The 25620-nt window shown below is 32.6% G+C and overlaps 4 protein-coding genes, 2 long non-coding RNA genes and 1 other non-coding gene across 9 annotated transcripts; 5 read left to right on the forward strand and 2 right to left on the reverse strand.

Moving 5' to 3' along the window:
• Positions 1 to 225: 225 nt before the first annotated feature.
• Positions 226 to 2690, forward strand: LOC121223580 (uncharacterized). The gene is made up of 3 exons (XR_005920894.1): positions 226 to 268; positions 707 to 780; positions 2323 to 2690. It is a non-coding gene; the product is annotated as an uncharacterized lncRNA (long non-coding RNA).
• Positions 2691 to 4977: 2287 nt separating this feature from the next.
• On the forward strand, positions 4978 to 9840 carry LOC107898829 (uncharacterized). The gene is made up of 5 exons (XM_016824383.2): positions 4978 to 5134; positions 6053 to 6306; positions 6401 to 6495; positions 7109 to 8627; positions 9052 to 9840. The coding sequence occupies exons 1-5, from the start codon at positions 5082 to 5084 to the stop codon at positions 9723 to 9725; spliced, it is 2595 nt and encodes an 864-aa protein (XP_016679872.2). The 5' UTR covers positions 4978 to 5081; the 3' UTR covers positions 9726 to 9840.
• A 1117-nt stretch (positions 9841 to 10957) lies between these two features.
• LOC107898831 (metallothionein-like protein type 2) lies at positions 10958 to 12526 on the forward strand. The gene is made up of 3 exons (XM_016824385.2): positions 10958 to 11280; positions 11718 to 11792; positions 12262 to 12526. The coding sequence occupies exons 1-3, from the start codon at positions 11216 to 11218 to the stop codon at positions 12353 to 12355; spliced, it is 234 nt and encodes a 77-aa protein (XP_016679874.1). The 5' UTR covers positions 10958 to 11215; the 3' UTR covers positions 12356 to 12526.
• LOC107898832 (uncharacterized) lies at positions 12416 to 14942 on the reverse strand. Of its 2 annotated transcripts, XR_001684502.2 has the most exons (3): positions 14795 to 14942; positions 14552 to 14720; positions 12416 to 13709 (listed from the first exon to the last, which is right to left on the reverse strand). It is a non-coding gene; the product is annotated as an uncharacterized lncRNA (long non-coding RNA). The 2 variants fall into 2 exon arrangements; XR_001684501.2 differs by lacking the exon at positions 12416 to 13709 and having other exon boundaries at positions 14286 to 14720.
• A 118-nt stretch (positions 14943 to 15060) lies between these two features.
• Positions 15061 to 17465, forward strand: LOC107898830 (ABC transporter I family member 20). Its single transcript, XM_016824384.2, has 7 exons — positions 15061 to 15332; positions 15447 to 15580; positions 16107 to 16226; positions 16361 to 16456; positions 16609 to 16761; positions 16857 to 16934; positions 17018 to 17465. Exons 1-7 carry the CDS (start codon positions 15164 to 15166, stop codon positions 17255 to 17257), a joined length of 990 nt encoding a protein of 329 aa, XP_016679873.1. The 5' UTR covers positions 15061 to 15163; the 3' UTR covers positions 17258 to 17465.
• Positions 17466 to 19030: 1565 nt separating this feature from the next.
• Positions 19031 to 19103, forward strand: TRNAK-UUU (transfer RNA lysine (anticodon UUU)). The gene has a single exon. It is a non-coding gene; the product is annotated as a tRNA-Lys (tRNA).
• Positions 19104 to 21830: 2727 nt separating this feature from the next.
• LOC121223581 (expansin-A6) lies at positions 21831 to 24031 on the reverse strand. Of its 2 annotated transcripts, XM_041105323.1 has the most exons (3): positions 23769 to 24031; positions 23357 to 23675; positions 21831 to 22527 (listed from the first exon to the last, which is right to left on the reverse strand). In XM_041105323.1, the coding sequence occupies exons 1-3, from the start codon at positions 23926 to 23928 to the stop codon at positions 22218 to 22220; spliced, it is 789 nt and encodes a 262-aa protein (XP_040961257.1). In that variant the 5' UTR covers positions 23929 to 24031; the 3' UTR covers positions 21831 to 22217. The 2 variants fall into 2 exon arrangements, with proteins under 2 accessions (XP_040961257.1, XP_040961256.1); XM_041105322.1 differs by having other exon boundaries at positions 23357 to 23996.
• Between the last annotated feature and the right edge of the window lie 1589 nt (positions 24032 to 25620).

A 25620-nucleotide genomic window follows, 5' to 3' on the forward strand; every position in this document is an offset into this window, starting at 1 on the left:
GACAAATGCATGGTGTATATGATGACATGTGGAAGAATGAAATACATACATATTAGTAATGATTACATATTTACTTATTATTTAAGTAAGTAATTTTATATTATTATTTTATTGTTATTATATTAAACTAATTAAATAAAAGAAATAAAAGATGGAAAAAGAGGAATAGAAACAGAATAGGCAAACGAAACAGAGAAGGAAAGAAAAAGACAAAAAAAAGGGAAGGAAAGGAAGAAAATTTGGGATTTCAAGCTTTCAAGCTTAATTGGTAAGTCAAATTAAGTCATTTTCTTATAATTTTTTTAGTTTTTGGTATTCTAGAACAAAGTATTATTGGATTTATGTTGAAATTTGAGAAGTTATTATATTTCTAGACATTGATTATGTTGAATAAATGAAAGAATTAGGGGTTAAATTGATTAAATTTCAAGTTAAAAGTTAGTAAAAGGTTGATTTGTAAAATAAATTATAGGCTTTGAATTAATAGGGACTAAATTGAGAGAATTTCGAAATTAAGGATTTATGGTGAAAATGAAGAGTTAAAGTGAATTTATAGTAAGAATTAAGAGAGCATATGGAGTTAGATTGGGAAAATAAAATTAGTATTGATAAGGGATTAAATTAGAATTTAGGTAAAGTTTAGGTATAAATGGAAATATTTTAATGAAATTGTGTATTAATAATTTTTAATTGTTTAATTACGTAGCTAATATCGTGCAAGAGTCATTGCCGAGAAAGGAAAGGGGAAGGTGATCAAGGAGTGACTCGAGAAAATTTACGGTTAGTATTACCATAATTCGAATTTAATTATTAATTGTTAAAATTTAAATTAATATACATGATAAGCAAATTGAAGTAAGTATCATGATTGAATTGAATGATAAATACGTATTGATATTGAATTTATTAATAGCAATTATTGAATTTTGAATAATATGTTTAGTAAATAAAAATAAGGTGAATATTGATATTGAATTAAATGATATTGAATCGTATGTGAATTGAATGAAATTAAATGAAGTATGAATATGTATGAGCATTTGATGGTATACTGATTGGAAGATGAAAAATGTATTGAATTAAATTGCGATTAAATTGGAATTGAAAATATGAGAAAGTGATTGAATTGAAATGTGATTCGAATACCCTATTAACTTATCGGACTAGATTGGATACAAATGGCATGCCATAGGATTTGTGATGTGATGAGGAGATTTGTAGCTCGGCCGAGAAGATGATTATGTTATTATATGCTTCGGTTTATCCGAAGAGGCATTTAATGCCTTATTGGTGTGTTTGGGAGGATATGATATATTGGGTGTGTTATGGAGGATTTATATTTATTTCAGGTGTGTTTTGGTTGGATATTCTGGTGTGATTGGGTGGAATCCGCGTATCAGTCAGAGTCCGAGTCAAGTTAATAGGGGTGAATGAATAATTTTGATAATATAAATTTTATTGAATGATCTTGAATATGAATCGAAAAGAAAGATTAAATTGAGATATAGAAAATGAAATGTATGAACCATGGGTTCAAGAAATAGATAATGATATAATTCATGAAATGGTTTTGGTAGTAAGAGATGATGTAAAATCTAAATGAAGAAAAGCAATTTGAAATAGCTTTTGTTGAAAAATGAGAAGTGAAAATTAAATGATTTGAATAGTGAAATTATATGTGAATTTAATTGAATACAAGTTATTGAAATTTATTTATGGATTTAATGTATAAATTGAGTGTTAAAAGATTATCTGTGTAAATTGATTTAAAAATGAACGAATCGAATTGAAAGATAGTTATTATTATTATTGTTGTTGTTGAAACAAGTTGATTTAATATATGAAATGTTTATTGAAAGATTAATGGTATAAATTGAAATAATAATAAAAAAATAGTGTATGAGTTAATTTGAATAAAATTTTATAAAATTAGTTATTATTATTATTGAAACATGTTGGTTTAAACGTTTAATTTGATTATTAAAAGATTAAAAGTATAAAATGAATATAAATAGAAATGATAATGAATGAGTTGATAAAGTGATTGAATTTGTATAAATTGGAATGAGTTACTAGAATGAGATGTTGAAAAATCCAATAGAATTGAGATAGTGAAATAAGGTATGAATACAATTAAATACAAGAATTGAAATATTGCTTATTGTTATTAATTATCAAGTTGGTTTTATGTACGAGATAATTAATGAATAATTATAGACATAAATTAAATGTATATAATTTATCGATTAATGTTATTAATTTGAATTATAGTAATACCACTGAGTATTCCCATGCTCAGCGTACGGTTGTTTCCGTGCGCAGGTTAGTAGAAATCTAGTGTTCGGTCCAGCATCCAAAGTAGTCCCGACCTCAGAGAAATTTTAGTGATGTACCTTTGTTTGATAATGTGGCATGTACCTAGGTGATGTATAGGTTAAGTATAAAAGTTTTGTTATTACGGTTGTAGAATGATGTTTATATTGGTTATAAGTATGAAATGGAACCAATATGACATATTTGATACAAGTATGCTATATCTGTTATTTAATTGTGAACTAGTTATAAGTTATCTGATATATCCGGTAATGCTCCGTAACCCTGTTCCAGCGATGGTTTAGGGTTAAAGGGTGTTACAATAAAATTGTATGTTAAAACAAAGTTTATGTATAGTTTTGAGATTTGTCCTTTAATGTTAGTTTTTATGTTATGACAAACTATTCTAGTATTTATGTAATTTGAAAATTATCTTCGATGGAGGTTTTATCTCCGACCTGAACAAGAGTTTTGAGAACCCTCAAACGATGTTAAAATGTTTTAATAAGTTACAACATTTAAGAAATAAACAATTCAAAGTGAACAATGGTATTTATATCAACAATATTAATATGATGTTGCTTCGCCGATTGAGTCTTAACTTAATTGGCACGAGTATTGTTGTCAATGCAAAAGAATGTCGGTTTGAGTGCGCTTAAGTGCATTGTTCTCTTATTATGGATTGGGGAGCAGCTATAGGTAGTTTTAGGCATTGTGTAAAAAAAAAAACTCAAGAAATCTAGTCGTACCAAAAAACAACATGCGCGAGCTGTGTTACAATCGCGAGTCCAACATAGAGGTGATCATGGGTTGGGCTACCCGGCCCGACCTGACGGCCCGTCTAAAAAATAGGAGGGTTCGGGTAAAAATATAGGCCCAAAATATGAGTTTGGGCAAAAAAAGAGGCCCGTTTAGAAATGGGCCGGGCCTCGGGTAAAACTTTTTTGGCTCGGGCCTGGCCCGAATTATATATTAAATATATATTTTTTATTTTTAATTAAATGTATATTTAATATGGGCCGGGCCCGGCTTGGACAAATTTTTAAGCCCATATTTCGGGTCGGGCCGGGCCTAGAAAACGGGCCTAAAATTTTGTCTAGACCTGACCCATGATCACCTCTTGTCCACATGGTGCATTAGAGTAATAAATTAGTGGCAGTGATGACAAAATTGATCGTTTTAGTTTCTGTTTTGGACCTTTCGGTGTTGACGGGTATTCCATCATCACCAATATTCTATGTCCTGGAGATGTCGGAGTTTTGTATCGATCGTCCTCATCATCCTTTTTAACGATAACAGTCTTAGAATTCGACATACGAAGTTGAATTTTGCAGTATATATAAGGAATATAAATTTTTTATATATAAAAAAAATTAAACACTACATTTTTGGCGAAATCCTAGGAGGAAGCAAAGAAGTTCATGACCTCTCCCAGAAAAATTCAGTACCACATTGGGGGGTATGCGAGCCGCGTTAGGTTTGAAGTTCGGGATGCAAGTGTCACAACGCAATAACTTAACGGGGGTGGTGGCAGCAACGGTTTTATTTTGATGTTGGTGGACATTCTGCTATCAATGAAATTTTATATCGCAAAGATGTTAGAGTTTTGTACTTCTCATTGTCGTCATCTTTAAAATACGAAAAAGGGAATATGGTATAATATATATACACAGTAAGAGTTCTTTTAGGCATGAATTTAATTATTTAATTTTATTTAATTTTTGAACAACAATATTTTTTAATTTGTAAAAGAAGAATACCGACTTGAATGAGTCTAAATCCAAATTTAATTTTTTAAATTGAATTAAAATTCAATAAAAATATATTTTTACGATTTTTGGTTAATTCAATTCAGTTAAGATTAATTAAGTGAACTAAATGTTTAATCCGAATTATTAATACTAAGTTTTAATATTGGGTAAACTACACCATTAATCAAGGGCACTATCATTACAAACTGTTTTGCATTTTAACGTCCACTGACTCGTCGTTAATCAGGGTTCAACAATGTTGATGTACACTCATTCTAGTTACTTAATTTTAATAAGTTTTCATTTTTTAATCACCATAATTAAATATTGTGTCTACTCCAAAAGCTTATAAAATGGTCATTTAAGTCACTAGACTACTAAGTGTTTTTTTAAGTCCAGTTAGCGAACCTCAAGCGACGATGGGTACGATGGATCAATATCTGTTAACAAGTAGAAGAACATATCTTAGATCTAAGTTGACCTGACGGTGAATATCGAAGATCAGAAAAGAAAAACATTTGGATTTTGGTTTGTAGATTTGTGACTTTCAAAGTTGTTTCGTGAAAAAAATTAAACTGTAAAAGAGAAAGAGAATGAAAGTTTTCAATTGGTGCAGAAAAAAAAAAGGCCACACAACAACGATTATAATAGCCTAGTGACTTAAATGAAAACTTTCAGATAGTTCAATGACTATTTCGTAATTGTTTGAAGTTTAATGACTTTGAGTGTAATTTACCAAAAAAAAGCAAGTTTGGCAGTTAAGTTAGTTAGAAGAACGATCCAAAAGTAGAAAACTAATAAAAAGGAGAAACTTTTAATTAAGAACCAGACAGTCGTAAAAACTAAAACAAACTTCCCCCGACATTGCTGCCTTAAATTCTTTGAATCTCTTCTTTTTATTTCCTTCATTTTCTTTCCTTCTTTTCTTTTCTTTTTTCTCTTATTTTCCTTCTAACCAAACATGCAATCACAAAAAGTTCCTTTTTCCCTGTTATTGAATTCATAGAACCATGGCTGATGATGAAAAACAAATGCTTGTTTTGTTTATTATATGATTCTCTTATCAAAAGGTATATTTTAGTTTCATGAAATGATTATTTCTGTTTCTGTTTCTTTTTCCCTTGCTAATGTTTTTTGTTTGGCTGGCTGGAAAAGTTGGGTATTGGAAAACCCAGATTTTTCTCTTTGGTAAAACTGCAAATTTAGTCCCTTTCATATACAAATAATTTAATGTAACACTCTTTTGCCTCTTTGTTAAATGGAAATCTTTCATTTTTGGCCTTCCTCAAAACATTTCGATTTAAGCCATTTTAATATAAAATTTCAGAAAATTTGGGTACTGACTCGACAAGGGCATAGCGCCGCTTTAGTTAAATGGTAAAATTTTGATTTTAGTCCCTTCCAAATACAATAATTTAATGTAACCCTTTTCTTGCCTCATTGTTAGATGAAAAGTGGCCTTTCTCAAAAGTTGAAAATTTCGATTTAAACCATTTTAATACAAAATTTGTAGATTTGGTTGGCCAGAAAATTTGGGTACCCGAAAACCAAGAATTTTCTCCTTTGATTAAATGATAAAATTGCAATTTCAGTCCCTTTTAAATATAATAATTTAATGTAACCTTTTTTTGCCTCCTTGTTAAGTGAAAATTATTCTCCAAAAATGAGATTTTCAATTTAAGCCATTTTAATACAAAATTTTTAGCTCTTGTTGGCTACAAAAATGGGGTACCGAAAAACCTAGAATTTTCTCCTTCCCGCATAGCATGCCCTTTGGTTAACAACTTTAGTCCCTTCCAAATATTATAATTCAATGTAATCCCTTTTAATCTCTTCATTAAATGGAAATTTTACTTTTTTGGTCCTTGTTAAAGTTAAAAGTTCAATTCAAGTCATTTTGATACAAAGCTTTTAGCTTCAACCCACTTTTTTTTTTTTAATTTTATCTCGGGTCATCACACAATTCCTGAATTCACCCCTGCTTGCAGAATAACTCGTCCTCGATGGATTGAAAAGATCAGGAACGTCAAAAAGCTCGTAAAATCGTTGCCAAAGAAGTCGAGTAAAAAGCAAACAAATCAGCAAGCAATGGGGAAGAACTTGCGAACCAACAGCTCAAACATGTCGATACCACAAAGTCATAATCCTAGATGCATGTGGGGCATTTTTCATGTGCTTAAATACCATCATTGGAATCGGCGCTTCATTAAGAAACGGATTTTGAACAAGAAACAAGGCACCGGTAAGCTTTAGGCGAGTCGGTTTTGATCAAAACCCGAAAATTATCCGACAAACCGTATATGCTAACTAGGTTTTATGGTTCATTCATATCATAGGGGATGAAAATGCAAAAGATGAAGCAGTAGAAGGCTCAAATGGAAATGTTGAGGATACGTCAAAACACAAGAAAGGTGAAGCAGCGAACGCTAAGGTGAGTTAACGAAGTTAGGAGGCTAAATTTAAATTTTAAACTGTTAAGGGATCAAATTACAATTTTATCATTGTATTAACTTATTGTTTTAGAACTTTAAAAGGGTTTAAACTGAAATTTTATCATATTAAGGAGGCTAAAGTGCAATTTTACTATTGTATAAACTTATAATTTCATAAAATTTAGAGGGACTAAAATGAATTTTTACCATTTTTGAGGATTTTGCTTAAGGGGCGAGATAAAATTTTAAAATTTTAAGGGGGTCAAAGCTAAAAATTTATTCTAAAAGGGCTTAGATTATATTTGAATGATTAAAAGACTTAAAGTGAATAACTAATGCTTTAGAGGGACTACCAATGATATTTTTTCATTTGACCAAGAAACCAAGGCCCTTGCTTTCTCCTTTGGCTTCGTCTCTTATCAAAGACTATCAGTTAAGTGGATTTAATTAAAATTTTCATTAAGCCTCCTAAAATTTTTGAAAATTTTAATTAAGACTTGTAAATTTTAGAAATTCTTATTTAGCCCTTCAAATTTTTAAAAAAATTAATTAAACCCTTAAAGTTTTTGAAAATTTTAATTAGATCCCTAAAGCTTAATTTGAAAATTGCAGGTTGAAGGAAAGAAGAAACAAACCAGCACAGGATCTAAAACCTCAGTGAAATCACGATTAAAAGCACTTATAACCGAAGAAGTAGCGAAAAGGAAAGGCCGAGGCAAGCATCAACGATGTTCGACGTACCCTATACAAACTAAATCTGATACGGACCAACATGTCGATGCTCATATCGATGATCTTCTCCCCGAAACAGAACAAGGTAGTCCCCGAACATCCGACAAGAACAAAGGTATATGTTACGAAAGCGGTTCCGAGGATCAAACCGTGTCGAAATCCACAGAAGAACATGTTACGAGTGACGAAACCGACGAAGAACATGGTGTCGGGAAAGGTTGGGTCGAAGGACAAAACATGAAGAAGTTGCTCGAAAGTGCGGTTTTATCGCCCGAAGAACTCGAAGCGAAGAAGAAAGCATTGGAAGAACATGGCAAAGATATTGGTCCAGGGTATGAATCTAAGTATTTAATGGATGCTTTAGATATAATTAAAATGAACCAAGGGTTTTTATTGACAGTATTACAAGATCCTGATTCACCTTTGGCTCACCATTTTCATAAACATTTAGCAATTAGTGCTAAAATGGGGATGCCACAAATGGAGGGATTGGGTTCGAGTGGTTCAACTGGGTCGAAACAGTGTGGGGAAAGTTCGAACCGTGATGGAACCGGTGAAGATATAGGTAGGAAATCAATGCCACTGATAGCTGCTGATCATAGAGCTGAAGGGATACATAATTTGAACCAAACAAAGGGTGAAATGGCTGATATGGGTTCGAGTTCGGCGATGAACCGATCCGAAATGGTGAAGAAGAGGTTTAAAAGCCTTAGAGAAAATATAAAACATGTAATACAAGAGAGAAAAAAAGAGAGGCGTAGGATAGCAATGGATGCTGTTCTTCATAAAATCCCACATCAAAAAGGGTTTTCAAAGGACTTGACAAAGGACATTGTTGATCATTTCAAGGAGCCGTCACGGTTACGAAAGGTTTTCTCTTCGTCTTTGGCTCGACGGGGAAGTATGCGGCTTGAAAGACGGACATCTTTTAACGAGGCTATCGACAAGTACACGCAGCTTTATGAATCTAGCTTTAATAAAGAAGGTAGAGAGGAAAGCATGTCGAAAAGGGATGAAAAACGAGATGAACCGATCGATTCGAGTGGTAGGACTATGAAAAAGCACATGAGAAGGTTCCTTTCATCACCCGAATTATATTCTTCAGCTTATCTCTATGAAGCATTGGCTTCCGAGGTCCCAACTAAAGTTTCGGAGTCTTTGGGGTATAGCTCGGAAGTAGAAACACTCGGAAAAGCTGAGTACAAAGATAGTTCGATAGGTGTTAGGGAAGGATTTCCAATATCTTCAAAGCCGATATCTCAAGCGGAAAAAGCCGGTGATGAACTGGAGAACTCGATGATCGTAAAGGATGATGTTACACAAATCGAACCGGACAGTAAACCCGTAATCATGACTATTACAGAGCTGGAAGAACCAGTAGAAAGTTCCAAATTACAAGGTATATTATCATGTCCTATTGAACATTACTCAGTCGGATTACATTTTGTTTTCTTTATTCAAAAAATGGGTAAATTAGTTTATTTACGTTAAACCAAAGAGCAAATTAGTTCTTCTGTTAAAAATTTCATCCAATTTTATTATTCACAACCAGTCATTGTACGTCAACATGATGGACACGTAACATGTTATGTTTCACTGCCTGGTTATTCTGTTAGCCACGCCAATTTTTAACTGTACAGATTGATGAAATTTTTAACATAAAAAACTAATATGCTCTTTGAACTAAAGTGGAGGGACTAATTTACCTATTTTTTTAATTGAGTGGATAAAATGAAATTTAACTTTTAATACAGAAGCCTCTATGATACTTTTATTTCAAAATTATACATTTCCCTTATGAATTGTGAATGGTTGATGGTTAGAACCGGATATCGAGCTGAAGCAAAGCTTTGATCTTCCCAAAGACGAAGTCGAGTTTACACTGGACTTGCAACCCAAAATCAAGGATATTACCCCTACGGTTGCCGATGTAGGCATATACAAGTTCAAGAAATTCGAACCTTTAAAGGAGTTAGACATACATAACAAACACGAATTCACATACGTGAAAGATGTGCTCGAATTATCTGGATTTAGCGGAACCGAAGCGCTCGGCGCATGGCATGCGGACCAGCAACCATTAGATCCCATGATGTACGAGGAAGTTAAAGGCTGCATTATATGTGACCCCAATTGTTCCATGGAAGACGAAGAAGTCAGTTATTGTAATCACCCACTATTGTTCGATTTAACCAACGAGGTCCTCATCGATGTTTATGAACGATCGTATAACTATTACCCTCGAGTTTTGTCTCAATTATGTCACATTCATCCGATGCCTATGGGACAACATGTGCTTGAGAAAGTGTGGGAGACGATAAGTTGGTATTTGAGCTTCAAAACTGGGTACGATAAACCGTTGGATTATGTCGCGAGTAGGGATCTAATGAGGAATGATGGGTGGATGAGTTTGCAATTTGAACATGAATGTTTAGGTCTTGAGGTTGAAGAGCAAATTTTCAATGATCTTTTGGAGGAAATTTGTTCATCAACATGATGGCCTCAAGTGTTAAAAGAAATTTTGTAAACTTGATTTGATTGTGTAATTAATACTTGTTTTAATATAGGTTAAAGTATCGGGAAGGTCCCTGTATCATAAGGACTGGATCAAATTAGTCCCACTATTATCAAATGAATCAATTCAGTCCTTATATTAATGAATCAAATTGATCAATTTAGTCCCTATACTAAATTAAAAATTCTTATCATTTTAAAAAGATCAAAATGCAATTTCACCATTTATTAATTTATATCTTTGGATTTTAGAGGGGCTAAAAAACAAAATTTTTCATTTTAGTGCCGCCCCAGGTATTGAATATTTGATTATTTGAGCTTGGTTTTTGTATGCAATATATAAACTAAAAATGATGTTATATCAATAATTGTGTTAATAATTTGTGATATTCGAATCAAATAAAAACCTCATGTATAAAATTACACATTAGACTAAAGTTCATGTATAGTTTTGAGTTTCATCCCATTATAAATTTAATAGATTCATTTGGCTTGCAAATTTAAAACCGAAAACCAAGCAACTAAACTGTTGAAACCGGTTTATTTATGCTAAAATCTAATTGTTCCGATTTCATTCATTTCGATTTAATCAGTTTAACCATTTTTGAAAAGGAAGATATAATGAGAACCATCAATGGTGGTTTGAAAGTTCTAGCAACATGATTGCATTTTGGGAAAAGGAAAAAAAAAGAAGTTTTGAAGAAAAGACAGAGCAGAAGAGAAGCCTCGACCATCCATTTTGCCAAAAATAAAGTACTTTTACTAAAGGTGCATAAGAGAATCAAGAATATAATCTACATTAGCATCTAAACTTATTTAAGTAAAAACTTTTTTAGTTTATTTTTAATATAAAATTTATTCGTTGTCACTTTGCTTTCTGCTTTTTATGAGATCAGTGGTGATGCTAACACTTCATTTTTATTTCCTTTAAAAATTATGATGGCTATTTTGGTTTCTATGTCCTTGCAGGGACGAAATTGGAAAACTGTTTTAAGGGGGCAAAAATGAATAAAACATTATGAAAAGATAAAAGTGCAATTTTACCATTATATTAATTTATGATTTTATAAAAATTGAAGTTTAGGGGACCCGAAGTCAATGCTAATCCCCTGTCTTGACTTCTAATTTTTGGCTAAACTTATGTTTTCTTATATTGACAACAATACTCAAACCGACTAAAATAAAGACTTATTCAGCCTCATTCAGCGATAGATGTACCTTTGTGTTTCATTTCGTCTTCACCTTACCTCCCCTACTACATTCCACTTACGTTCAACGGATAAGTTTTTCTTCTTCCACTCGCAATCAAGGCGAGTGCAAATCACTGCCAAATCAAGACACGTGGACGGTTGACATTAAAGATCCCTCGTCTCTCCTGGCCTATAAATTCAAAGGCCATTTTTCCTTCACAACATATCCTATTTACAACAAGAAAATCTTTCCAGTTTCAATTTTCTCACAACAAAACTGAAAATGTCTTGCTGTTCAGGAAAATGTGGCTGCGGCGCTGATTGCAAGTGTGGCAGTGGCTGTAACGGGTAATAATCAATTTCTCTCTTTAAAGTATAAGGGTTAAAATATGCCATAAGTCCCTGTACTTTTTGTAAATTTGAAATTCAGCCTCTGTACTTTTATTTTTAGAAATTTTTCTTATACTTTTTAGATTTCAAAATTCAAGTCCAACTGTTTAACACTGTTAAAATTATGCAACTAAGAAAATGACATTGTAATCAACTTGAATTTAGCAAAATAAATTGGATAGTGTTAATAATTGGACATGAATTTTAAAATCTTAAAAGTAGAGGGATTAAATTCCTAAAAATAAAAGTACAGGGACTAAATTTTAAATTTTTGAATAGTATAGGAACCTATGGCATATTTCAACCAAGTTTAAACCACTGAGTTCAGAAATTTTCGTTTTCCTTTAAAAGGGTCTATTTTAAAGTTTATTTTTTTGCCATTGATGATATTGCAGATGCAGTATGTTCCCTGACATAATAGAGAAGACTACAACTGAGACTATTGTTCTTGGTGTGGCAACTCAGAAAATGTAAGTATCACATAGAGATAAAAAATGTTTAAAGTACCTGGGAGGTACCTATATTATAGGGATTGGATTAAATTAATCCCTCTATTATAAAATAGATCAATCTAGTAAGTCTAAATGTAATAGAGTTAAGATTTACTATATCAAAAATATGGTGAAAATTATTTTTTTTCAATTTTAGTTCAATTCTAAATAAAAGATTTCATTTAAAAATATTAATTTTGTTAAACAATAAATGATATTTTTTAAACAATAAATTTAACTATATTTTAATTTGAAATTATTTGATTCTTTTTAATAGTACATGAACTAAATTGATTGATCATTTAATAGTAGAGGGACTAATTTGATCAAGTCCATATAATATAGAGACCTCCAAAATACATTGACAGATAAAAACAGGGTAAAGTTATGTTTTGTTTTTCTTTTTTTTATTACAAAGATTTTGATTTGTGTTTTTGAATGCATGCAGGCACTTTGAGGGATCTGAGATGGGAGTTGGGGTTGAGGGTGGATGCCCGTGTGGAGACAACTGCAAATGCAACCCTTGCACTTGCGGGAAGTGAACAACAAAGAGAAGCAGAGTGGCCTTTGTCATTTTAACTAAATAAATTCTATTACTTTAGTATGTATCAGCAAATCTTCATGAGGATTTGGTTCTTAATTATGTGTAATGTGGCTTTTCTGCTATGTCAGAATGTATTATGATATTTAAGAAAGTTTGTTTTCTATTGAAAGAATGGCAGTTCCTTTCTCTTTGACTAAAGATGTTTGGAACAAGTATTGCACCATTGCACTTTTAAGGGAAAAATTTAAGTTCAAACATTCACAAAATCTTAAAGGATTAATCTTTATAAAGTATAAAACGAATATAAAAAGATATCTTCATTTAAAAAGCACTGAGTGTAATGAGAAAGCACATTGTACTTTTAAAAGAAGAATTCAGGTTCAAACAATCACGAACTTCAAAAAGATTAATTTTTATGGATCATAAAATGGACATGAAAGATATTTCTATTTAAAAATTGTATGATGCAATGATAAAGCACGTTGCATTTTCAAAGGAAGAACCGGATATCAATGATATCTTGAGATTTTTATGCAGGATTGTAAGATCCCACCCTCACAAAACTTCTATTTGAATGAGTGATTGGTGGGGCGTTGAGGAGTGTGGTTTTTGGATGGAAATCAAAACCTAAGGAAAGAAGACCTTTTGCTTTTTGATTTAATGGTGGAAGTGAAAATAATGAAAGGATGGTCCGTATTACCAACCTATAATGCCTTCATTTATGTGCATTGAAAAGGACATAAAACAGTATATTGTGATGGGTTGAAATGGTCCTAACATTGTGTAAAAACAGGGTAATGCTAAGAGCACATAGGAAAGGTACATTTTACTACAATTCTGTAGTGACAGACTCAAGAATAATACAAATTGCTTTGGCCCCATCATCTCACAACTTGAAGTACATTATATTGCAATAAGAGAGGGCATTAATATTTCTAAAAAGATGAAGTCCTTAATCAAGATCTATAGGTGAAGGGTTGCTCTCCTATTGAAGATTGCTTTTCATGCAACAAAGATGGAGGCTTAAACTATAATGTTATGATGATGCACTTTCCTACCACTTTGATCAAAACACGAGACATTTTCTAAGTTGAACAATGCTGTAAATCACAAAGGCATTCATGAATTGAGAGCGGGGTCTAATAGACATAACATTAACATAGCTGATTCAAACTAGAAAGCAGTTGGGCATCGAAAATGTACAAATATCGGAGGTGGGAATTTGATTTGGTGCCAGTTCAAGGACAGTTTCATCGTCCCAACAGCGCAACACGATCCTTTTGTATTGCCATTGTCAGGTTGATGTCAAAGAGTTCACAACGTATAGGCATCTCTATCTCATAGAAGGGGTTCTTCAAGACATAATCCGTACCAACAAAGAGAAACAAGTGATCAAGTCTTCAAATATGCCAATTTTCTGAAAATACAATCTCTAAATATTAGAGTTCAATCCAACATCTTTTGATATAGATGTCTTTCTTTAGTTTTCTCTACAGCATGCTTATCATTTTATTCTTTATCCTTTTAACATATATATTTGATACAATGCCTTTTTTCACCAATAAATCTCCCCAAATTCTTAAACCAAAGAAAAATACGAGCTTAAGCGTATTTAAACTTATGTCCTCTTGATTGTTGCAATAACAACAATACCAACTGAGCTAAAGCTCAATTGGCTTTCTAACAAGATGGGTTCCTTTTTTTCAAAGCGCTTGAAATCATAACCTAATACCTATGTTCGAAAATGCTTAGGACGTGGGTACTTTAAGAAAAATAAATAGTCTGAGCAACAAAGATTAATGCCACAATCAGTGAATGAATTTCTTTCCATTTTAATATCCTTTCTTCGAGTTGAAGAATAAACAATTACTCGAAAAGCATTAACTTACGGAGTATTTAATTGGCAACATTTCTAGTACACTATGGTCTTGAGCAAATTTCACAGATTTTCATTATCTTAATATGAATTCCTAATTCCATGTTTTAGAAAAGAAAAAAAAAAGAGGGGGGGGGAGCGAATTTCATTTCCAAGCATTCAAACAATGGCTGCACGAATTTCTACAACTTATCAACTTAGTGGGAAAATCAGATCTATAAATCAGTTTTTTCCATTCTTCTTTCGCACTTCAAAGTTTCGCAGTAATTAAATTAAAACAAGATGATACTAATTGATGTTTCGGGAAATATAATTTACCAGTAAGGGATTGAAAACAATGGAGATCAAATGTATCAACTTCAAGTAGCTCAATTCCCGAACAACCATTGGTAGGCAATAGTTGCTGTGAGATCGCGTGCATCGAATACCATAAACTAGCTACTCTCAAGCTATCATTCGTATCCATGCGTCCCTTTGATCCATAATCCTTAAAAAGAAAACAAAAGAAAATGAGTAAATATTCTCGAGAAACAAACAGGAAGTATCTCAACTTAGTGATACCTTATAGAAGATTAAACCCCCCGATTTATTGATTATATAGAGACTGTAAATCGCAGCCATTGTCAAAGGAAAATCAAATTCAAAACCCTAAAACTTGTTAATTGGAAATTAAATAGTAGCTATTTTCTGTTTTTGATCTGGGAATTGCAAATGCAAGGTCGTTTTCTGTTTTTTAATTTCAAAATTTGTTGACGTTTTTGCCCTCTCTTCACAAAGCAATTTACTCTTAAGTATAAAATTACATCAAGGCTTGGCTCTGATGGCGCCACGTACGAGAAAAAGGGTGTTTTCGTAAATTAAAGAAAATCCGGTGGAGATTATAAATTTGAAAATTTTTGGTGGGGGGAGAACTTACCTACTCAAAGCGAAATGGCGGTGATGGAGAGTTCGAAACCAACGGTGGAGATCAACGGATTGAGCTTCACGTATCCTGGAATCGACGGTCATCCACCGCCGGGATCCAAGCCTCTTATCGACGGTTTCTCTCTCACCCTAAACGCTGGCGATCGGTGTCTCCTCGTCGGATCCAATGGCGCCGGTTAGTTAATCAGTAAATATTAACGGAGAAAATCGAAGAAATTGGGAAAATAATAATGAAATTCACAAATTTTATAGTTTTTTTCTTTTGTTTATTTGTTTCAATGAATGTTAGGGAAAACAACGATATTGAAGATTCTGGGAGGGAAGCATATGGTGGAGCCGCACATGGTTCGAGTATTGGGAAGATCCGCTTTCCACGACACCGTTTTGGCTTCCTCCGGTGATCTTTGTTATCTTGGAGGAGAGGTTAGTTAAGCATTTCTTTTTCCATTTTTTTTTCTTTTTTGTTTGCCTATGATTTTAGAAGATTTTGCTAATATAACGAAGTTATGATCAATTTATTTTTGAAATGTTGAATGAACTGAAACGTATTTCATTGATACATAATTGGAGCCGAAACTGAACTTTTCTGGAAAAATTCATTTCTTTGGCTTTCATTTTTAGTTGCTCTGAACATTTTGATGCTTTAATTGTAGTTTGCATGAAGAAAACTTGTTTATGTTAAGATTATGTTAAGATCATTTCTTAGCTGAACCTTAGGGTAAAGTACACATGTCTGACCCGTAAATTCGACACATAATTGAGCACTGGTATAGTGTTACGATATTTCAAATGTCGGAATTTTTTTAACACGAAATTGAGGATCCAACACTCACTCTAGTCTGGGTTCAACATAGATTGTAAGTGCTGCAATGCGTTCATCGATGGTACTAGTTTTTGTTAGCATTTTATCATTTAACCTAAAGGAGAGTTTTATTTCTCCCTTTTGCAGTGGAGACGTGATGTTGCTTTTGCAGGATTCGAGGTTCCAATTCAAATGGACATTTCAGCTGAGAAAATGATTTTCGGAGTTGCAGGTATTGATCCCAAAAGAAGATATGAACTAATTAAGGTATGCATTTCACCATATGAATGATTCAAGGAAATTTGTAGATACTACAATAATTTGGCATTTAAATGGTCATTTAAACATATTTTCAAGTTTATGCATGATTTAGAAATCCTTGGACTTGGTTTTTGCTATAGGTATTAGATATTGATCTCTCGTGGAGGATGCACAAGGTATCGGATGGTCAAAGAAGACGTGTCCAAATTTGTATGGGTCTCCTTAAGCCATTCAAGGTATTTTAATTTCAATGCTTCCATTGTCTGGTCTTGCGTAGAGCTTCGACCTCCTTTCCGTCCACAAGGAACTTGGGATTATTTTTTTAAACCTTGTTTTCATGTTTGTCCGGTATAAATTGTTCATGAAGGTTGCTTCATCATTTGTATAGGTTCTTCTACTTGATGAGATAACGGTCGACCTTGATGTGCTAGCAAGAGCTGACCTTCTGAATTTCCTTAGGAAGGAATGCGAAGAGCGAGGTGCCACAATTATCTACGCAACACATATATTCGACGGTCTTGAGAAGTGGCCATCACATATTGTCTGTCTCAGTTCCATTTCTAAGAACTTACTTCCTTTCGAAATGCATTTGTAAAATAGACAATTTATACGGCGAAACCTTTGTTTTCGTTTCAGGTTTACGTTGCTCATGGGAAATTGCAATTAGCAATGCCGATGGATAAGGTTAAGGAGATTAGCAATTCGTCGCTAATGGTTAGTTATCCCGGTAGACACCTGGAATCTCGTTCGTTAAGAACGAAGCTCGTATAACTTCATTTTTTTTTTTAAATTTGTAGAGAACAGTGGAGAGCTGGTTGAGGAAGGAACGAGACGAAGAAAGAAAGAAAAGAAAAGAGCGGAAATCACAGGGTCTCCCGGAATTGGAAAACCAAACCGAGGGAAGCCGTGTGACAGGGGATCCTGCCCGAGCTGCCGTTCGTTCACTAAACAATGGTTGGGCTGCCGGACGTTTGAACTCGACGGTTGCCGGTGAAGAAAACTTCGTGTTCAGCTCAAACAGAGTTTTAAGGCAATAAATAAACTCAAACTTGTTTCATGTTTTTTTATTTGTTGTTGTATTCTTCATAGTTAAGCCCACAATAACGTGAATGTTTAAGGGCTAAGCATAGCTGGCATTATATGATTTATCCATTGTTTGAAGAACATAATATCAGATGAAAGTTATGTTTATTTCTTTGAAGAACTAAATGATAATTTGTTAAAATAAATTGAATATTCATGTAATAGAGGTATTGACATTGAATCTGTCTTATTGATAATATTTATTAGTATCTTGAGTTGATTATTTGTTTATATCAAATTATGGTGTATAAATTTGAAGGCTAAAATATATTTCGACCCTACTTTTATTTTCAAAAATTTAGACCCTCACTTTTTTAGATTTAAAAGTTTAGGTCCAATCATTATCACTAATAAAATTCTTATATTAAATTCACTGCTGTGACATTTTAAAATTTAAAAAACATCACTTGAAATTATGTAACAATAAAAAAAATTAAAAATTTCTATATAAATTTTCTTTACTTAAAAACATTTATTCGAACTCGTTATGGTAAATTTTTTTTTTTTGAAATAGTGTTCCTAAGAAAATTTGACGTCAACATTTCGATTAAATTAGTTAACAATATTAAATATTTACACTAACTAATGACATTATAAAAGTAAAAAAAAATCAAATTATGTCAAAAATAATGTATATGAATTAAATTCTAAATTTCAGCATAGTGTAAAGGCTAAGGCAAACCTAAAGAAGTAGAAACTAAAATTCTCAAGGCATTCAAATTATACATAACCATATAATGTTTTAATAGAAAAATTAATACTATTAACTATTTGGACTAAATAATAACATTATAAAGCTACATGGACCAAATTACATTAGAAATTAAAGTGTAGCAGTTAAGTCTAGGGATCAAAATTGAAATTTAACCTTTTTTAACTGTAAGAAAAAAAAAGTAAGCACTAACATAAACCTAAAAGAAATGGGAAGCCATGTTGTACATAATTACGTAATGTTTTAACTGGAAAGCTAACTATATTAACTATATAGACTAATTAATAATATTATAAAGATTATAGGGATTAAATTATATCAAATATTAAATTTAAGCATATTAGAGGGACCAAAGGTAAAATTTATCCTTTTTTTTGTAAAATGAAATAAAAAGAAAGGAAGCATGGGTGAGAGAGCCACGTGATGACCTTACTTTGTATAGTAAGTATATTAGAAGGATCAAAGATGAAACTTGACCATTTTTATAAACTGTTAAAGTGCTTAGGAGACCCTTGTATCATAAGGATTGTATCAAATTAGTCTCTATATTATTAAAAAAGATCAATTTTGTCTCTGTACTATTAAAAATAATCAAAAAAGTCTAAATTGTAATAAAGTTAACATTTTCTATATAACAAAAAATCTTGAATTTTTTTTCCAATTGCAGTTCAATTTAAAACAAACGGTCTCATTTGCAAAACATTTAATAAATGTTAACTCTATTTCAAATTGGACTTATTTGATTATTTTTAATAGTACACAGACTAAATTGATCCATTTAATAATAGGGAGATTAATTTGATACAGAGATCTTCTAGGTATTTTCTCTCGTAAAGAACTTGAATTTAGCAAAAGAATTTTACCAATTTTTAATAATTAAACTCGCATTTTTAACTTAGAAATGTAGCTTGATTAAATTCCTTGAAGTAAAAGTGGGGATTAAAAGTAGGGTAGGAGGACTTGGAGCACGTTTTAACCTTTTGAATATTGTCCCTTCTGTTTCATTCTCAAAGTTGCCGTCTTAGCTCAGCCGGTAGAGCGCGTGGCTTTTAACCACGTGGTCGTGGGTTCGATTCCCACAGACGGCGTTCTTTTTGTTTTTGAGTTTCAGTCATTCGCGAATACAAATGAAAGACGGCGTCGTTCACAGAAGACCTGGATTAAACCCGGTTCAGGCCCATTTAACCGCCTCAATATTTCCTTTTTGGTACATTTTTAATTTTAACCCCCTCAATATTCTCAGAATTATATAATCTTAATTCTATGGCTGGCAGCAATTCTTGTACGCAGAATTTGTTAAAAAGTTGCCACTTTACCTTTAACCAATTTGCAATGGCAGAAAGTTTCATGCAAAGTGGACAGTCATCAACTAAATGGAGGATTCTTCAACATCAAGCAACCCAATGCTTGTTCTTTTGGTACATATTCCATTTCCATCTCTTCCTCTACAAACCTCACTCCATTGTAAAAATATTATATACACATACATATATTTCTATCATCAGCTAGTGTAAATGTTGAAGGGTTAGATTTTTCAGAGTCAAAACTAATTATCGATACGGTGTATAAATATTAAGAGTTAAAATCGCCATTGTGCCGATTTTAAAAGCTGATAATTAAAATAGACAAAGTCGATTAATCGGTTGACCCATTTTATAACTTTTCATAGTTGGATGATTAAAACATAGTTTTACTAATGAACATAATGGGCATTGGATGCAGAAGGATGTGGGTTCGAATGCGCTAAAATGCGTTATCCTCCTATTTATGGGTTGATCAAAACCGTTAAAAAAATAATAAAAGAAATGCTTTTTACCCATTTCTTTTTTCAAGCTTGGAATGTCAAACATGGCTTAGCTCCACCGGCCTTACCTAGAAAGACATACAATGTGATAATTTTTCTTTGTAAAAAGAAAATAAAAAGGTTTGAAAGAAAGATAGTTAAAAGAAGAAAAGGAGAGCTACCTCAAAGAAAAGCATCTATACAACAAGTTATAAATAATGGCATAAAGTTAGGTCAGTAAATTGGGATGCTTGTGCAATTTAAAACATGGCCAAAGGTTACTTTCATTGTGATATTTAGGACCATTGCTTCAATATTTTCTTGCCCAGCAAGCAAAACATGCTAACAAAAAGATATACATTATTATGATTTTGATCAAAGATAAGAAAAGGAGTTGCTTAGGTTTAAATTTGGGACCGAGACCCCCCTAAAATGGGAAATTGTTTCTTTAGACCTTTAAAATTTTATAAAATCTTAAGTTAATATATGGTAAAATTATAGGTTGACCCTTCCCAAAAATGTTAGAATTTCAATACGGTTCATTTGAAAACCATAAAGATATAAGTTAATGCAAGGAGAAAGTTGTATCTTAGCTCCCATAAAAATATATAGTTTAATCTCGACCTTTCTTTAAAGAATTTCTGACTTCACCTCTTCCAGTACTTAATTATCAACAAAATTTTAAATACTTACAACTTCGATAAAAAAAAAAAGAGTTTGGGTTTAGAAGAGAGAGGGTGTGCTTTGACATACAACATGATAAAAAAGCATATGTCCACTAACCCTAAACCCATAAAAACAGAAGATTCTAAAATACCAATTCTCCAAACAAGTTGAAGAACTTTGAAAGCAATTTTTTTAGTCATTTGAAATGATTAACGGAGAGGATAATGCGCTTCAACGCACTCAGACCCACAACCTCCTACACTGACAACAATACTCATACCAATCGAGTTAAGATTCAATTAGTTCTTCTCATTAATCCAACACTTCAATAGCTATTAATTAAACTTTTATTATTTTATCATACTCGAAAATTAAATTACAAGGACAATAAATAAGGTTGAGAAATGTATATATCGACATCGAGAAAGCTTTTTCCTTGAGTTCAAGGATCAAATTAATTTTGGGTTTAAACTTCATAATTATTTGTATATTGTGGTCTGAATTTTTTTTTTCTAAATTAGGTCTTAATTTGGTAATTTTTCTTATATTGGAGCCTGAATTTTTTTGATACCCAAGTTAAGTTTTGAACTTGACAACTGTTCTCTTATTGAGGCTTGAAATTTTTTTTGTCCAAGTTAATCATTCATATTTCCACGAAAACCCTAAATTCAAGTCCTAAAATAAAAACATTTATCAAGTTTAGGTCTCAATATGAAGATAATTACCAAATTCAAGCCTTGAATAATAATTTAACCAAAAAAGAGAGAGAAAACTTGTAATGACGGTGGAGGATGGAAAACATAAATAGACAGCGGCAGTACCGGAGTGGCAGTGATACTACTAATAGTAATACTACTCTCACATCACATGCGTGGTTGTGTGTTGTAAAGCCCTACTTTACGCATCCCCTTTGCGTCTTCAATTTATTTACCTTTTGTATTTTTTATAAATTTAAAATTTAGTCCTTAATGTTTTATTTTTAAAATTTTTCATTTTTTACTTTTTTTTTTAATTTTAAAAATAAAAATAAAAGTAAAAAATCTTATTATTAAGTGTTTTTGCTATGTCCTCTTAGTAAAGGAGATCATATATTTATATAGTATAATCACGGATCATGAATTTGACAATTTAAGTATACTCCATGCATATTAACACGTGTTTGCTAATTTGGGTGCTCATCAATTCATTTGTTTGTCCTTATGCCCCAACTCACGAACATCCATGGATGTGCGAACCAAGCCTACAAGCTCACCTCACGAGCCCCTTAACGACTCCAAAAGATGAAACCCAAACTTGGATCACAGATCAATAGACAGGTTTCAAGTTGGCAATTGGATATCTCATAACACTTATAAGTACATTTATATAATAAAAAGTAGCGTCGATATTACTATGAATGAAAAACACAGAATAAAAGAGCTGCGGGCCACTAGTACTACGTGCTTTCTTTAATCTGCAGCCACTTCAGCCCTAAACACGACACCTTTGCTTTTTTACCATTCACTGGAATTTTTTTTACTATTACCACCAGCTCATTCACAAATAAAAACAACAGTAAAAAAAAGTTAACGCCACACACATAGTTTACAAACTTATAACCTAAGCTTTTAGGTTTCCTTTCCCTAAATCCTAATAATAACACTTTCTTTTACCCCACTTCAGATTTTCCGGGAAAATAAAGGAAAATTGAAGGCGGGAAACCAAGAACAAAAAAGTTTGATTTCAAACGGCTTGTCTTGTGTTTTTTTTTTTTTCAAATACGGAAATTCTTGCCGGTGAAGGTTTGGCCGAACTGCCAATTAGGTGGTGCCACATTCCATGAAGTGGAAGTGCGTTTGTCACTGCCGGTGACTCTAAAAGAGAGTGCCTGACCGATCAGCACGGCGTTTGATTGCCAGTTTTGGCCCCAGTTACGGCTCATGCTCATCCAACCGGTTTTGGTTCCTTTGATACTAACCTTCACGAGGTCTCCTGCACCGGCTACGTTGGTGATTAAAACCAAGTTGAAGTAACGGAATCCGTTGACCGTGAATCTTATTCCCCCGTGCTTTCGGCACGGCACTCTGTAAAAAGAAATGGGTTAATATACTATTTGATACCTGAGTTTAACTTCAATATTCAATTTGGTACTGAATTACTTAGTTTAGTTTCAATGTTAATTTTTTTTTATTCTAATTAAGTACATAGAAGTTACTTACACTTTAATAATGTCCTAACATTATAAAAAATAAAGAACTAAATTCCAAATCTGAATATAGTGAAAGGGCCAAAACCATAATTTAACCAAAGAACTTTAAAACCTTTTCTCCGCATTTATGAGTAGCCGAACCCAAACGTGGGATGTCGTGATTTTTGTCGTTTGGGTTCTTTTTTCGGATTTTCCGGAAAAAATTCTTAATGGACCTTATAATTACAATACTACCCAATAAAAATCAGTACTCAGTAGACCTATGACCATGAGCTGAAGCGTACTTTAAAGGCAAGGGTGTTTTAGTCATATCGTTAAAACTCAACTGACCGCGGTAATGAAATCTCAAGAAGGCGCTTCTTTTGAGTTCCCCCGTTTTTTTGCCTTCCCAAGGAAACGATGAAAAAAACAAAAACAAATTTTCATAATTATACCAAAATCTGTTTGGTTCCTAAGAAAATAGAAACCCAATTTTCCTTTTTCCTTTTCCCATTTCCGCACATTTTCTCCCACAAAATAAACCAATTTAATGAATTGTATGAAAAGAAAAAAGAGAGAAAGAGAACAATGGCGGGAGAACTGTGACAAGTCTGTTTGATTCCTAAGAAAATAGAAACCCGATTTTCCTTTTTTCTCTTTCAACCAACTTCAGGAATTATATGAAGAAAAAAAAAAGAAACAATGGCGGGAGAACAGTGACTCACCTACGAAAGGAGACTGGGACAATACCAGCACGGTACTCAGCGATTTTAAGGAACATAGGCATGGCAAGATCAAAATGAGGACGGGGAGGGTTACACCAACCGCCATTGTCACTTGGAAGAGCAAAGTTCGGAGGGCAAAAGTTAGTGGCAGTGACGAAAATAGAAGGGCTACCAGGGTGACACCACCTTGGGTCACTAGCACATTTGATCTCAAAACAAGCACCACAACTAAGGCCATTGTTGAAAAGCGCAGTGCTCAAAGCCGCCGTGTTGACACCGTAGCCTTGGCTGTACAGATTTCCGTACCCACATGCACCACCTAAAAAACAACAAAAGAAAAAAACAATCAAATGGAGGGTCATGAAAATGTGAGATTTTGATGGGGGACTTGGGAGTGTAATTTGTGAAATACCCATTGTGCCGGAAGCATCACTGCCGCCGTAAAAGGTGGCGTGGGCAGTTTCCCAAGAGCCGGTAGAGTAAACGCCGGGGATCTTTGCGTTCACCGAAGTGAAAAATGGTAGCAATGAAGTGAAACAGAGGAGAGTGAGGGAAAATTTGGGGGCTGCCATTGTGTGGAAGATAAGGGAGAGAGAAATGGCGGGTGTGTTGAATTTGTTTGGGGGGCTAATGGTAATGGTTGAGGTGGGTGGGGCGGGTACTTATTGAGGAGCCGAAATGAAGGTGGGGTAACTAAAGGGGTTGAAAAACATAATCTAAGAAGTTAATTTTTGGGGGTCCCCATGAAAAATGTAATTAATGTAATTTCTTAATCAATTTCGTTTTTTTGACAGAATTAAATTGTATATTTTTACAATAATAAAAATATAATTTTATCATTTTAATAGTCTATAATCTTTATAGTTATTAAAAGATTAAATCAAATTTTTATCATATTGGTGGGGTCAAAGTACAATTTTACCATACTAATTTAAAAATTTATAAATTATAAAGGGATTAAAAAGAAATTTTCCATTTTAGAGGGCCTGAGTCACCTGTCAGCCCCCCTACTTCGCCACTGCTTATGTAGATGATTAAATATGTATATAAAAAATAATCAGTTTAAATAACAAAAGAGTTAGTAGTGGGAAGAAGATATAACCTTTTCTTTTATCATTTGATAGATTAATATTGGAAACTAGAATAAAATAAGGTTATTTTTGTCTTTAATATCTTTTTTTACTTTTCATCTTAAATGGGAAAGTAACATTCTCACATTTTATCACGGAAATTACATTGCCGTGTTTATGGGAAAATAATTCCCAATGAAAAGTTAATTTGCAAAGAAAGTAAAAAAAAAATTGACATACTAAACGTCAGAATCACTTTGCATTTAATTAAATTCCTAGGTAAGTTATCACTTTCCATCGTACCAGACGCTACGTAAGAATAGATTGTGTTATGCTCCTTTTACTAAGAATTTTGGTAAATTAATTTATTTACGTTAGATCAAAGAGTATCAGAGAGTAATTGATTTTTCTGTTAAAAATTTCATTCATTTCTACTGTTAAAAATCAATCATTATATGTTAGCAAAAGATACACGTGGCACGCCACGTGGCACTATTTAGTTATTTTGTTAGTTATTCTAATTTTTAACAATAGAAATTAATGAAAGTTTTACTAGTTTATTCTATGATTTAATGCATAGGGACTAAAACTTCAATTTTTAAATGAAGGGAGCAAAACGCAATTTCCATTTTTTTAATAAAAGTGACTAGTTGGTCTCTGCTTTTTGGAGGAATTATTTTGAAAGACCCCTATCTTTTATAGCCTTTTCATGTGATCTTTATTATCGACTAGTGAGCTGGGAATGGACTCATCGACTTTTATTAAAATGAGTAAAGTTAAATGCAAATAATTAATGTGGGTTAATTATTGAGACGTACCAAATTTTATTTTAAAAGGAAATTGAAAAAAATTACCACTTATAACATATGTGATTATATAAAAAATTAAATTATCAATGGCAAATATGATAGCTTAATTATAAAGTCGTGTGACTCGAATCCCGTTTGATCCAGTTTGAAATATTCGAGGTGTAACTCACTTGTTAAAGAAATAAAATAGAGAGGCATAAATTGCATTCGTATAGGACTATACTTCTTCTATTAGACATTGGTCATAATACGGTTGTTTAACCCTTAAAATGTGTGTAGTCGAAAACCTCTTGTATTGTGGTTTTTCAACATTAGTGAATATCTCTTCTACCCGTGGTTTTTTCTAATAATGGTTTTTCACGTAAAATATGTATGTTATTATTAT

Source organism: Gossypium hirsutum, chromosome D11 (assembly GCF_007990345.1).
Source record: "Gossypium hirsutum isolate 1008001.06 chromosome D11, Gossypium_hirsutum_v2.1, whole genome shotgun sequence".
Lineage (NCBI taxonomy): Eukaryota > Viridiplantae > Streptophyta > Magnoliopsida > Malvales > Malvaceae > Gossypium > Gossypium hirsutum.

Bases quoted from the DNA above. Each gene is read 5' to 3' on its own strand.
- LOC107898829 (XM_016824383.2), top strand. From the start codon at position 5,082: ATGATGAAAAACAAATGCTTGTTTTGTTTATTATATGATTCTCTTATC. The intron at 5,135-6,052 runs GTATATTTTAGT...CCCTGCTTGCAG, and splicing joins TATGATTCTCTTATCAAAAG to AATAACTCGTCCTCGATGGA. The intron at 8,628-9,051 runs GTATATTATCAT...GTTGATGGTTAG, and splicing joins AGAAAGTTCCAAATTACAAG to AACCGGATATCGAGCTGAAG.
- LOC107898831 (XM_016824385.2), top strand. From the start codon at position 11,216: ATGTCTTGCTGTTCAGGAAAATGTGGCTGCGGCGCTGATTGCAAGTGT. The intron at 11,281-11,717 runs GTAATAATCAAT...ATGATATTGCAG, and splicing joins TGTGGCAGTGGCTGTAACGG to ATGCAGTATGTTCCCTGACA. The intron at 11,793-12,261 runs GTAAGTATCACA...GAATGCATGCAG, and splicing joins GGTGTGGCAACTCAGAAAAT to GCACTTTGAGGGATCTGAGA.
- LOC107898830 (XM_016824384.2), top strand. From the start codon at position 15,164: ATGGCGGTGATGGAGAGTTCGAAACCAACGGTGGAGATCAACGGATTG. The intron at 16,227-16,360 runs GTATGCATTTCA...TTTTTGCTATAG, and splicing joins GAAGATATGAACTAATTAAG to GTATTAGATATTGATCTCTC. The intron at 16,762-16,856 runs GTCTGTCTCAGT...TTTTCGTTTCAG, and splicing joins AGAAGTGGCCATCACATATT to GTTTACGTTGCTCATGGGAA.
- LOC121223581 (XM_041105322.1), bottom strand. From the start codon at position 23,928: ATGGCAGCCCCCAAATTTTCCCTCACTCTCCTCTGTTTCACTTCATTG. The intron at 22,528-23,356 runs GTGAGTCACTGT...TTCTTTTTACAG, and splicing joins GTCCCAGTCTCCTTTCGTAG to AGTGCCGTGCCGAAAGCACG.